At 34.6% G+C, this 13,243-nt stretch overlaps 1 protein-coding gene across 1 annotated transcript in view; it reads left to right on the top strand.

The window, feature by feature from the left end:
* The window catches only part of HFM1 (helicase for meiosis 1), a 39,332-nt gene that overhangs the window by 7,518 nt on the left and 18,571 nt on the right, over positions 1–13,243 (top strand). The window contains exons 7-18 of the mRNA XM_059822072.1: positions 1,405–1,537; positions 3,888–4,039; positions 4,391–4,468; positions 4,608–4,769; positions 5,196–5,396; positions 5,479–5,567; positions 6,463–6,506; positions 6,598–6,699; positions 8,771–8,916; positions 10,414–10,508; positions 11,326–11,459; positions 12,384–12,431. Coding sequence (XP_059678055.1) covers positions 1,405–1,537; positions 3,888–4,039; positions 4,391–4,468; positions 4,608–4,769; positions 5,196–5,396; positions 5,479–5,567; positions 6,463–6,506; positions 6,598–6,699; positions 8,771–8,916; positions 10,414–10,508; positions 11,326–11,459; positions 12,384–12,431 — 1,384 coding nt within the window. The remainder of the gene's footprint in view (positions 1–1,404; positions 1,538–3,887; positions 4,040–4,390; positions 4,469–4,607; positions 4,770–5,195; positions 5,397–5,478; positions 5,568–6,462; positions 6,507–6,597; positions 6,700–8,770; positions 8,917–10,413; positions 10,509–11,325; positions 11,460–12,383; positions 12,432–13,243) is intronic.

Raw genomic sequence — 13,243 nt, forward strand, 5'->3', positions numbered from 1 at the left:
CCAAATTTGTGTTCATTTTCTGATGAGAGTTATACATCATATTGGCCTGTAAAATAGTCTTGTGTAACTCTTTGTTCCTAGAATAATGGAAAACTGCAGCTGTAAGCAAGGTTTACTTTCATGAAAGTTGCAAAATCAGAGTTCTAAGGGCAAAAGGTTTTTTAAAAAAGGAATTTTTTTTTTAATGGCTCATATAGTAGTCCTAAATATAAACTTGTTTGTCAGGTACCAGGAAGGACAAGGTTTGCTTATCACTCATGTATAAGACATGTATAAGCATATAAAAAAGATTATAGTCTTGGGTGTTTTTGTTTTGTTTTGTTTTGGTTTTTTTTTTCAATTGATTAAGCTTGCAAGATTCAACTTGGTAGCAACTCTCTGGTTCCAAGAAATAAGTTGTAAACATTCAACCTGGTAGAATTTCTCTGGTTGATTCACAGTGAATGTTACAAAGGCTTATTTAACAAAAATCAGGGAAAATTTTGTATTCATACAGAATTCGTACTTCATTGATTTTTAAAACTGGAAATGGTAGGTGAACACAGGTAATTCCTGCAGCTGTTCAGCAGTACTATCAGTGTCAGTCATTGCTATGGTTATTTATAAATCAAGTACTAGGTGATTCCCGTTGATCCTTGTGAGCTCCTAACAATCACAGAATAGTTTTAGAGCATTAACAGCTAGAAGGAAAGGAAAAAAGAATGAGAACAGTAGAATCCATGAGGAGTTAGGAGGGAAGGAAGGAAATGAAGCTGCACAGAGCATGCTGCATTGAGGGAGAGTGGGTGAGTGACATTGCGGAGGAGGAAGGAGGATAGAGTCAACCTGGTCAGAAGAAAATGAGGGAACCTGACATGGACATACCTGACTTCTAAGATGATGGAGGATGGAATGTGGGGGAAGGAAGGAAGCATAGTCATACAAAACCTACATTCGTCATTATTGAAAACTTAACGTTTTTTTAAAATTATACATATTCAACAATGTTGGAATTCTGAATGCAGATTGAATTACAGAAGGAAAAAAAATTGCACTTTGAATTTGAGCACAAAATACCTCTTTCTGATGACCCTACGTTTGGTTGCAGTTGGACGTTGTCAGTAATTCTGTATTAATGTTATCTAAGGCTAGATACTGGGTTTTTTGTTTGTCACAGAATGGTAGACTTAACCTTAGATGAACAGTATCTCATTTACATTTCTGTGGCAGATGTGTAGCAGAAGATGTTCTTTCTTTTGCTGTAACTTAAAGTTCACATGTAATACAACATTTTTTAGAGGACTACATATATCAATGGAATAATAATTTCCTTGTGTCGTTTCCCCCTAGACAATGGTTTTGGAATGTATGAATAGGTACAATGGATAGCTGTGTTATATTTACTACTTTGCAATTCTTTCCTAGCTTCTTTATACAGATAGGAATTTTGTGATTTGTGCTCCGACTGGCTCTGGAAAAACTGTAATGCTTGAGCTAGCTATTACCAGATTACTCATGGAAGCCCCATTGCCTTGGTTAAATATTAAAGTTGTTTACAGTAAGTATTATGCAGCTTTAAACATTTTGGTGACAGCAGTAGAAAATGTTATTCTGTAAATGTGGAGATCTGGAGTGAGTGCTTTAATAATACTGGAATTAGGTATGTTAAGAAATTGTGATCTACCTAATTTTTTAAAAAAGTTGTTCCTCTTAGGGTTTGTTTATTTGTGCTACCATTGTAACTATTATTAGTATTTAGCAGTACTGTATAATTGTAGTGTTCAGCATTGCCTATACAAATACAAAATAAAAAATCTTGCAAAGGTTTTGTCCTCTAAGAAGGCAAGATGTACACAAAAAGGGAAGATGGAAGCAAAGGAAACAAAAACAAATTCTTAGTGGCAGAGCCAGAACTCATGCGGTATCTTCTGTATGCCTGTCTGTTGCTCTGAGATGAAGATCAAATTTTACAATATTCACTCACCTCACAAAGTTTCATGCTAACTGTTGCTTTCTGTCTACTAGTTCAGAGGCAACAGAGCTGTGGTCTTCATGAGTTTAATTGATCTATATAGGAACTAATGAAAATACTTGAAGATAGTCACAACAATTACACTTTTTTCTTTCCTTCCTGGAGAATTGAGTTCACATCATGTAAATCAGATTACATTGGTGGTTTTGTCCCAGTTTTAATTAATTCACACCGTGATATATTGTCAGTCTTGCTATTAATGGTTAATCATCACATTTACAAAAGTTTCAGCCTAATTATTATTTTTTTTAAATTCCAGTGTGTTCAAAATCTTACAATAAAGCAAGTGTTGATTTAGAGTTTACTGTGTATTGTAAACGGATCTTTTACCAAAAGGCATGCATTACAGTTTCTCTGTCAGCGGATCGAGGTGGAGCATTTCAGTGTACTGTAATGTTTTTGATTGCCTTGGTAGAATTGATACAAATTGGCTGGTTGGAACTTTCAGTATGGAAGCAGTTAACTGCTGGTGGAATTAGATCTGTTGACCTTTCCAGGTTGGAAAATGATGGGGAAGGAGACATGTCAGTTTTCCGAATGTTGGAACAGAGGTGTTAATCAGATTATGTACTGCTGAAGCATGCTCTGGTACCTGGTTTGTCAGTGGCCCAATGTATGTGAATTAGCTTGCAGTAGTTGTGTAAATTGGAGTTGTTTCCCAGTAGCTTTAGCACATGCTAAGGATTGGTGACTGAAGTTCCAGGAGCAATCACTAGCTTCTTGCATTCTTGCATAGTGAAAGATTATTACTTTTGCAATTTTGTGAGTTACTTGCTGGTAGCTTAATCAACTTTCTGGAGCTAGTGATTTCCCCTGCTTTATAGGCCACTGATATGCTTAGGAGATTTTACACCTCTTTGTGAAGCAGAAACTGGTTCTTTAAATATCTTCATCTTAGAGATCACTTGTCAGCTGATATGCAGAAATGTTTCATATTCCAGTGGCTCTAACTAGCCTGGAATGTAATGACTGCAAGATCTATTTGCTGTTTTCGGATCATGTGTAGATCGCTGCTTTCAGTTAAATCACTGCATTTTCCATATAGATTATCCATCCAGTATAGATTTACTTGTGTAGCTAGTATCAGTCCTTGTAGAGAATTACTTCTGATTTCTAGAAGTCAACCTTCATCTGCAAAATTATAGTATGTATCCTCTGAGGAAAAAAAAAAAATTATTAAGAAATAGGTTGTTTTAGGAGTCTGTTCATGAGGACCAGCATCAGAGCTGCTACCTGCCGTGTTAGCTGCTACCTGCCGTGTTAGCTGCTACCTGCCGTGTTAGCTGCTACCTGCCGTGTTAGCTGCTACCTGCCATGTTAGCTGCTTGGTATGACCCTGACTACACTTAACTGTACATTTGGTTTAGATAGATTTTGATCTCTCCTGGTATTCTGTCTCTTGCTCATGGATGGTTTCTCATTTATAACCCCTTTTCTTTCTGAATACAGAGTGCTCAAATCATTCTGAACTGGAAAAAGGTTGGTATTTGTATGATCTTTCATTAGAAAAGATATATTTCCTGTGGTTTCTTCTGTCTGTGAGAAAACATTTGATATCTGAATTATTGTTTCCATGTGGGATTGAGGAAGAAATCAGGATTAAGGGAGTGCATAAATAACCTTAATAAAGGGTTCTGTTTGTGATTGCTGATAGGGAAGAACTAGAGCCCAAAGCTCAACATTGATCTGTGCACATGGAGTAGGATAACAAGGATAATAATACCAGGACAAATTTTATGGTTCTGGAAGCATAGCTGAAAATTAGGGAAATTAAATTCAAGAAGACATCTTAAAAATATATGCATTTAGCATCTTTAGCAATACAGTTGAAGATTTGGTTTTCCTGATATAACTGATTATTTTGTGTTATTTTTAGTGGCTCCAATAAAAGCTCTATGCAGTCAGCGTTTTGATGATTGGAAAGAAAAATTTGGACCTATAGGACTCAGCTGCAAGGAACTGACAGGAGATACAGTGATGGATGATTTATTTGAAATACATCATGCTCACATTATTATCACTACACCTGTAGGTTTCAATCCCAGTTCTTACAAAAACCTAGAATAAGCAACCATTAGTAGTCTACTAATTGTATGCTACTAGGACTGCTCCTTTTTTTCTGTATTGAGTAGTAATTTTATGATCCTTATGCTTGCCTGCACACTGCTGTGCATACTATTAGTTCACATAAACAAGAATTAGTAATATAATAATGTGCCAGATGAAACATACATGACATTAGCTTGAATTTTAACTGATTTTATTTAAAGATTTATTAAAGTTTAGGCATGTCTGCCTGTACTCTACTGGCATATGTTGGCCTTTAAAACATCTTTCACCTTATGTTGTTGTTTTGTTGTGTTGGTTTTTTTCTCCTAGGAAAAATGGGATAGCATGACTAGAAGGTGGAGAGACAACTCTATAGTCCAGCTTGTACGACTGTTTCTCATTGATGAGGTAACAAAACTAATATGTCTATATACACTGTTTTTGTTCTTGAAGATAAAAGGAAAATTAGAAAATACAGCATTTATTTAACGCTTGGATAGATTGTAAATGGAGAATATTTTGCAAATCTTTTAAAATTCCTAATTAGGTGCATGTTATAAAGGATGAAAGCCGTGGCGCAACATTAGAAGTTGTAGTCAGTCGGATGAAGACTGTTCAGTCTTCTCTTTGGCGTCTTTTAGAGAATCACGACACTGTTCCTCCCTTGAGATTTGTAGCTGTTTCTGCAACAATCCCAAATGCTGAAGATGTAAGAGTTACATTTTAACTGTATTTTAATTAATGTAGTTGTATTTTATAAAATTTACCTGGAGTTACAAATTCAGATTGATAACAAAGTTGTCATTTTGAAGCTGTCAGCTGAAGACAGCTGTGAGGTTGATGTTAATGTAACAAATGATCTACAACCCTATCGAACTATCAGCCAAGTATGGACATGCTTCAGTTTTAGATTTCTATTTGTTATTTTTGTCTCTAAGTACAAATCACAACAGACTTGAGATTTCAGTCCAAATATATTGGTCCTGTAGAAGACAGAACTTCACCTATGATTTTAATGAGAAAAGCAATGTTAGATGTGACAAAAGCTAAGTTAATTATTGTGTGATACAGTTAGAGCAGAGCATGATTAAAAGCAAAAATTTATCATTTCCATTCTATTTCTTCTTTTTTAAAGATTGCAGAATGGCTTTCAGACAGTAAGATACCTGCTGTATGTTTGAAAATAGATGAGGATCACCGACCAGTGAAGCTACGCAAAATTGTTCTTGGTTTTCCTTGCAGTGACAATCAGACAGAATTCAAATTTGACTTAACTCTTAACTACAAGATAGCTAGTATTATACAAACATACTCGGAACAGAAACCAGCACTTGTGGTACAAGCGCTTTTTTTTATCACATTTGAAATTGTTTTTTTCTTGTAAGTGTTGATTCAAAAAAATCTTTTCTTATTTATAGTTTTGTGCCACAAGAAAAGGAGTACAGCAGGCCGCTTCTGTTCTTGCAAAAGATGCTAAATTTCTACTGAGTATAGAACAGAAACAAAGGTATTTTTATATTTGAGTTGTTAGTGTTTGTATGTTTTAGTAGACCTGTGACATCTGTGAAGAAAGCTGTTGAGCTAATACAGTTTCTAGCAGAGGAGTGTCTGCAACAAAATCATCATCACAGTTAATGTTCTTTTTGGTAAATTGGCACTCTTCTTGTGAAGTTTTATTTGCTTCTCAGATTTTTAGGGTACTTTTTACAAACATTAATTTGTTTCTCAACATACAAATGTTAATTGCTTTGGACCTATAAGGCCTTGTAGTGCAAAGATTAAGCATATGAATAGTTGAATTGGATGTTGTCTTACTAGTGTTTTAAGTTAAGCCATAAGAAGTCTTTGCATTATCAGATACCTTTAATAAATACAGCCCTGACCCATATTAATTATTATTTACTTAAGGGTTGCCTAGTCATGGCAGCTGCAGAAGCTACTTCCTGATTTTGGACCTCAAATATGGTCTTCTTTGCCTTATGTGAATAGCACGTCTAGATTGTAGGTCACGACTTGGAAAGATGACTGGTCTGGAAAGGCTGCGACAGCTGCCCCAGAGAATCAGTGTGTTCCCTTTGCGAAGATGGGAAAGGTGGTGCTTGAAAATATCCAAAGAATGTCTATTTTAAAAGTTACTTTCAGACTATGTCATTTTGATAGTCTAGCATGTAGTTGAAAATGAAGAACATCCTTAAAAAGCATAAATGCAGTAGAACTATGGGAAAGTATGTAAAAAATGTACAGGAATACATCTTACAGTCTTTAGTGGGGTAATTGTGTATCTAGTTTCATGTGAAGCTTTATTTTTGCATTTTAAAAACATAGTTGCATCTTTGTATATTACATTAGTGAATCTGTTTTGTGATTTTTTGAAGTACTCATATTTTTTGTATGTTACATAGACTACAGAGGTCTGCAAATTCATTGAAAGATTCCAAACTGAGAGGTAAATGCAGCCTACTACTTTTCTGCTCTGTGAATTAATACTTCCTTGAGTAAACTTAGGCAAGTGACAGATATAATCATTTCATTACCAGATCTTTTAATGTATGGTGTTGCTTATCATCACGCGGGTATGGAGATATCTGACAGAAAAATAATTGAAGGAGCTTTTACTGTAGGAGACTTACCAGTACTTTGTAAGTAAATTTAACTTTGAAGGTCAAAATGTTGTTAATGTATCCTGAGAAGATTGCAGTTTGGAAGTGATAATATTTTACGATTCTATAGTTTGTTTAACCTTTGGAATTACTTTGTGAAATCTAGATAAAGATGTGTTTGTGTTTCACATGCACTTTTACCCTGTGAGTTACCAAAGAACTTCCTTTCAGCATACACGGAGGTCATCCTCCCTCGCGTGTCTATATAGGTCTGGCCATATCCATTTCCTTTTCATACCACTGAGCCATCTGTTGAGGTGGAGCTCTCTGCTAGTGTGTCTTTCCTCAGAGTTCACATGATGTTTTCTTTGTTTGTGTCCTTTGCAGCAGTGGCTTCCCTGAAGGTAATATCTTACATTTATGCTTCTTAGATAGGCAGGATACTATTTTCAAACTCCCATGCAAGGTGTTTTGACTGATGGGGAGGTTCCTAAGAAATATTCCATCTGCTGTTACCTGAAATGAGAAGGTATTTGTTTGAGACATGATGGTCTCAAAAGATTCAGACCCTATGGTGAATTGTCTGTGTGGTTCATATACAGTACTGGAAGATTCATGAACTTTTTCTTTCCTGTACAATGGTCATGACTCACTGTGAAAATTTAAGGTAGATACCCTTACTGTGATCTGGCAACCTTGCTAGAGTTGCAGTGTCCATGGTATTAAAAAGTCTCTGTATCCCTGCAATCTACTGTACTTTGGCTGCATGGTGCACTGTGTATGGCTTTGCCAACTGCAATGCCATTTCTGAAATCTCAGGAGACTGTGGTTCTGCAATTGCTCTTTGCAAAAATAATTCAGAGAGCCTGTGCCACAGCTGAGCACAATGTGAACGTACATATGGACTACCACTGAAAGAATGCAAAGTTGCTTATTGGTAGTTAAGTTCTTTGAAATTTATAGTTTGTATTAATATTTCAGAATGATCTGAGATACTAGAATTACATTTCTACAACTGAGGGGAAACTGAAAGAGCATGCAGCATATTCTACATCTGTGAGCATGATGGGGGCAGAGTTTTAACACACCTTTTGCAGATACTGCAAAGGGGAAAAATTCTTTGGTCTTGAAATAGAGTGTACATATACTCACAGTGTGTGTATACGTATATATATGCACACACATGCATACATGGACTGAAGATCTGATTGCACTGGTAAGTAACCTTTCTTTACAACTTTTTCATGGTTAAGTAATTTTGCTTTGACAAACTTCCCAATTTGCATACTGTCACAATATGAAAAACTTATATTCTCACAAGATGGTATCATTATGCCTTTACTTTAGATTGGATTCTTCTTTCCTGATGTACCTATATTTACTAATTTTAGATCTCCTTTCATTTCAAAAGAGAATTGGAAAATTCATTAATACTTTATTTTCCCAATGGAATAGTTATATCAGTTGGCCTGTGTAGCTGGCTTTTCATGTTCAGTTCCTCCCACCCCATGTATTTGGTAGAGAAAGTGAATTAAAAAACATGAGTGTGAGAGAATTTGCCGTAAAGTTGACTGGTGTTTTCCATGTGAGACTCTATATTGGTAAAGTATTGTGATAGTATTGGTGGTGATTCTGGTTGGTATCATGGATATAAACAATGCTAATGACTGATGACTTTTAAAAAATACATCTTAAAAATATTGATCACTACAAAGCAAGATGAAGTCAATGCTGTATTCAGATATCTATCCATGAAGAAATATGACTAATGTTTCTTCAGAGTGAGTGTGTGTGTTACATTGAAGATGGATTGGATTCTGGATTATCTCCAAATGTTAAGGAATGTTTAAATAAAAATATCTGGGATCTAATTTTGTGAAGAATACTTGATAATAAATGAATGTTGATGACCAGATACACAGAAATTGTTACACAAATACATGTCTGTAATCTACGTCTAATTCTCTGTGGTGCAGAATGCTCACTGACTTCACTAGAAAGTAAGAGCTCTTAGGAATCAGAATTAGCCACTTATTTGCTGCTTGTTTAATGTCTGCCAGACATTTCAATGGTGTTCATCTTGCAATCAATGTACTTTAATCTGATGTAGTTACTACTAGCACCTTAGCTATGGGAGTCAATCTACCTGCACACCTGGTGGTTGTAAAATCAACAATGCACTATGTTGGAGGAGTGTTCCAAGAGTACAGTGAAACTGATATTCTGCAAATGATTGGGAGAGCAGGAAGGCCTCAAGTAAGTTAATGCTATATTATATTGATGCTATCTATAGGCAGATCAGTAGAAACTATTCTTGGCAAAGAAACTACAATGCCAACAATTTTACTGCAGCATTTGTTTTTTAAAGGGTTGTTGTTAATAGTTAAATTACTCCTGGGTAACTTCTTAATTGAGAAGGAAATCTGATTGCTTTTGTATTGTCCACTAAAAAGTACTGCTTCACCTTGCTGTGGAAAAAGATCTAAAGATTACATTTGGGTTGCATAACAAATGGGGATTATAGGAAAAGTAGAAAGCTGGCAAACAATTTATAAACTGCATGATAAAAATTCTGGAATATTGAATAGTATAGAGAGTAATGTCTTTTTGTTCTCATAACATCAGAACAAGAAAACATCTAATTATGTTAGAAGTCGGGTAGAGGGAGAGGGTCAGAAACACTGCTTTCAAAAAGCAATAATTAATTTTGCTTCCACAAGAGGTTTCTGGTGCCAAGAATGCTGTATTTTAGAAAGGGTTTAGACATTCATTTAGTTGTAAAAAGGGGGGAAGGCAGAATTTAAAAATTATTATTTTAATTACAGCTCCTGAAATCTCCGAATCATTTATGTTAAATCTTACAGTTTAAGTGTTTTAATTTTTAGAAATACAGATAAAGCCTAATACAAGAGATAGCTTACCCCACGTTTGTCTCCAGAGGCTGCCTGTATTAGCCACTGTGGTGTGTTGTGTACATGACAGTATTTTATCTGGACCCAAGATCTAAACTAGTATGGAAATTCCTATATTCCTAACTTTAATTTTTCTTTTTTTTTTTTACTAGCGATTGTAGTTCAGCAAGTTTTTTAAAGTTGTGAGTCGGAATCCTAAGCCACTTTAACTTTCTAAGTCAAGGCCTGAAGTATTTACCAAGATCTGCTTTTCAGTATTACATACACTGATCTGATCTGATCTAAAAAATGCAAAAGTCAGGAATCTTCTCATACAAAAACCAACAAATTAGTCTAACAGTATTTTTTCCGTTACAAAACAAAATAATCTAAGTGAGGTGGCTTGAGAGTAGATGATGAAGATTGTAAGAAATTACTATAAAAGGCTTGACTGTTCATTCAAGACTTTCTAATGTTTGGGCATTACTGATGAGAATTCATGTCAGTAAATTATTTTCTGTGGATGTGGTTAGGAATCCTTTCCTTAACTGTGGACCTTGTAAGGAAGTCAAAAACGGTTCATATTTGTGTTGTTTCTCAACATGTGTCTGTTATATGTACATTACCACATATAGGCTGGTGCACTGACCTGCCTGCCAGCAATGGCTGGAATCCTGAGTCCTGCTTGCTACCCAAATGAGTTAGAACTTGCCTTTAAGTTAGAGAGGCCTTGGCATTCAACAGCCATTTCAACAAGGATTTTAAGAAAACAGTTTTAATTTTTTCAACAGATATGTGATGCATATTCAACTGGAATTTTTTTGCTAAGAGCTAGAGAGCAGTTTGTGGTTTTATTTTTCAGTTTGACACTACAGCTACAGCAGTTATTATGACTCGTTGGAGTACAAGGGAGAAGTATGTAAAGATGTTAAATGGTGCTGATATAATAGAGAGCAGGTAACTAACTATTTTTTTTGTAAGACTATGTAGATGGTAGCAATGTTTCACGGTTTCTATAGAATGTTCTTTCAGGTGGGTTTGGGGGTTTTTTTTTGGTCTATTTAGAAGAAATTTAAGAAAAAATTAAGGAAAATTAATTCAAGCTAATCAGAAGTTAACAGCCTCTGTTTTATCAGCTAAAAACTTCTTTAGAACATCTTAAACTTTACAAAAAAAAAAAAAATAGTTGTAGATTCCTGCTGGAAAACTGAAGAAACTGAAATAGTACATATTGCAAAGACAAAAAGCATGAATTGGACCCAGATTGTGTATCTGAATTTTTAGATGATAGAGTCTGGAAAATACCAGATGACAGAATTCACTTCATATGCAGAGAATATCAAGAGAAATATGTAGGAAAGTTAAAACATTAAAGGGTAAAGCAGGAAAATTTGCTCATCTCGTTTTGTTAAGGTTTAATTTTCCAAATATATTCAAAATATCGACACTGTGCTGTAACATTTAAATGTATGTAGCTTTGTTTCTTAAGTAATTGTGAAACTTCACAGTGGACAGAGTTTTTTTATTTTTGCTTGCTGGACATTAAGCCATAAGAAACAAATTACATCATTGATTATTTACATATTCTTTACTGTTTTCTATTGATTTCGCTGATTAAGGTGAAGAGTTGATAGTAAAAAAAACCAGAAAATTGTTGTGGTTTTAGGGGAAGGGGTTGGTTTGTTTTGTTTCTTTCCCAAAAATAGTTTTAGTACTTTTTGTACAAATAACTGGTAAATGTACTTACCTTTTTTTTTTTTTCTTTTTTTGCTAGCTTGCACAGGCATCTTGTCGAGCACTTAAATGCAGAAATAGTGCTACATACTGTCACAGATGTCACTGTAGCTTTGGAATGGATACGATCAACATTCTTGTACATTAGAGCCTTAAAAAATCCAACTCATTATGGTTTGTTGTTTTTTTCTTGATTGACCTGAATTATGACACTAGGATGTGTTAGAGCCGTATTATTTGTTTGTTTTCTTTTCTTATGGGCTATTATTTCATATGGGGTTGAAAACAAGATGTGTAATATGGCCTGTAACATTTTTAGGAACGACAGCTTCAGTTGCTTTAATTTAAGTAATAGGAGTTTCAGTGTGGTGTAACATTTAAAAACGATGAAGATGACATTTACAGCTTCATAATGATCTATTTCTTTTGATCTTAATACACTGGACCATGTATTAACGCAGAATCAAGCCATAATGTACTTTCCAGAGCTGAATGTCATTTGCTGCTAAGAAAAAATATTTGTCTAATATTTCATAGTTTTTCTAAAACAATGTTTCAATAATATTAATGCTGGTGTCTGCAATTTGTCTTGTTCAGAACAGCCTCTTGGTCCCCAGCCCTGACCATATCTTTGTTCCTGTCCACTTGCTCTACACCTAATTATGAAGTCATTGAGCATTTGCTGAAGACAATTTTTTTTTTAAGGATTTATAGATGGGACTGGACCATAGTACATCTAGTACTTGGAATGGGTGTTACAATTTAGGTAGCTTCCTGTATTCTAAAATAGGAAAATTCTACATGTGAAGTTGCTCACTGACATTTCTGCAGTTTCTAGGACTCTGATATTTTACAGAGACGAGTATCTGCAACTTTTACCTTTGCACATCTGTTCTAACAACCACCTATTGATACTTAGATACTTGCACTATGTAAGGCTTTTGACTGTTCCCAGTATAATAATTATTTACAAAATTTTTCACTTTGGGGTATTTGTCTGGCTCCCAAAAATCAGCAAATCAGTTTTGATGGGTAATGATATTGAGCAGGAGGTATATCATAGTATTAGATTAAAAAGTCATTTGTCTTTTCATGAAGGTATTTCATCTGGATTGGATAAAGTTGGAATTGAAGCAAAATTACAAGGTAAGTGTAAAATGTTACATTTTAGGGCAGGTTCATCCATGTTTATTATATATCTACATCTATATATCTATTATTATATATTTATTGTATTTCAATAGATCCATTCACAGAACAAATGTAATTTACTATGTTGTGCTATTGATTTTACTTAATTATTAATACTTTTGAAACACTGTTAGTACATTTTGACTGGTGGAAAAGTTTTTCTTGTATAGAGGAAAAAAATTAAATGCCTTTACCTCATCTCCATATACATACTCAGAAATAAAACTACACACAGAGCACTTTAATTTTGATTGCTTTTCATTCTTCCTGATTTTCCTTTGATTGATTTCATTTGCTTTCATTAATTTCTGTTACTGTACTTTCAAAAAATCCCTTTTCAGAAATTGTCATCTTCGCTTCATCATAAATTTAGCCTTGAAAACAAAGGATGTAAAATGTAAACATCTTCACCTTGTTCAGAAACAGTTTAAAATTGCATGATTATAGCATGTTAGGCAGCAATAATAAAGAGCAGGTAGAGAGAGGGAACACATTATTTTTTTTATGATCGATATTTTTACATTGGTCATTCAAAAATGCATAATGTGAAAAAGGCATTTTAGAGAGCTCCAGAGTGTGGCAGATCTTGTCTAGTGGTGGACTCAGTGAATTGGAGGATAGGAGCAAATCTTAAATTCTGTATTTTTGTACAGGTAAGTCACAATACTCATATTGTATAGATTTGCTAATCAGACATCTGGATTGGTGTGATCTGAGAATTCCACTCTCTGACCGTGACATTTTGCACTGGAGATGTATATTCTAGT

The sequence above is a fragment of the Gavia stellata genome, chromosome 10 (assembly GCF_030936135.1).
Source record: "Gavia stellata isolate bGavSte3 chromosome 10, bGavSte3.hap2, whole genome shotgun sequence".
In the NCBI taxonomy this organism is placed as follows: domain Eukaryota; kingdom Metazoa; phylum Chordata; class Aves; order Gaviiformes; family Gaviidae; genus Gavia; species Gavia stellata.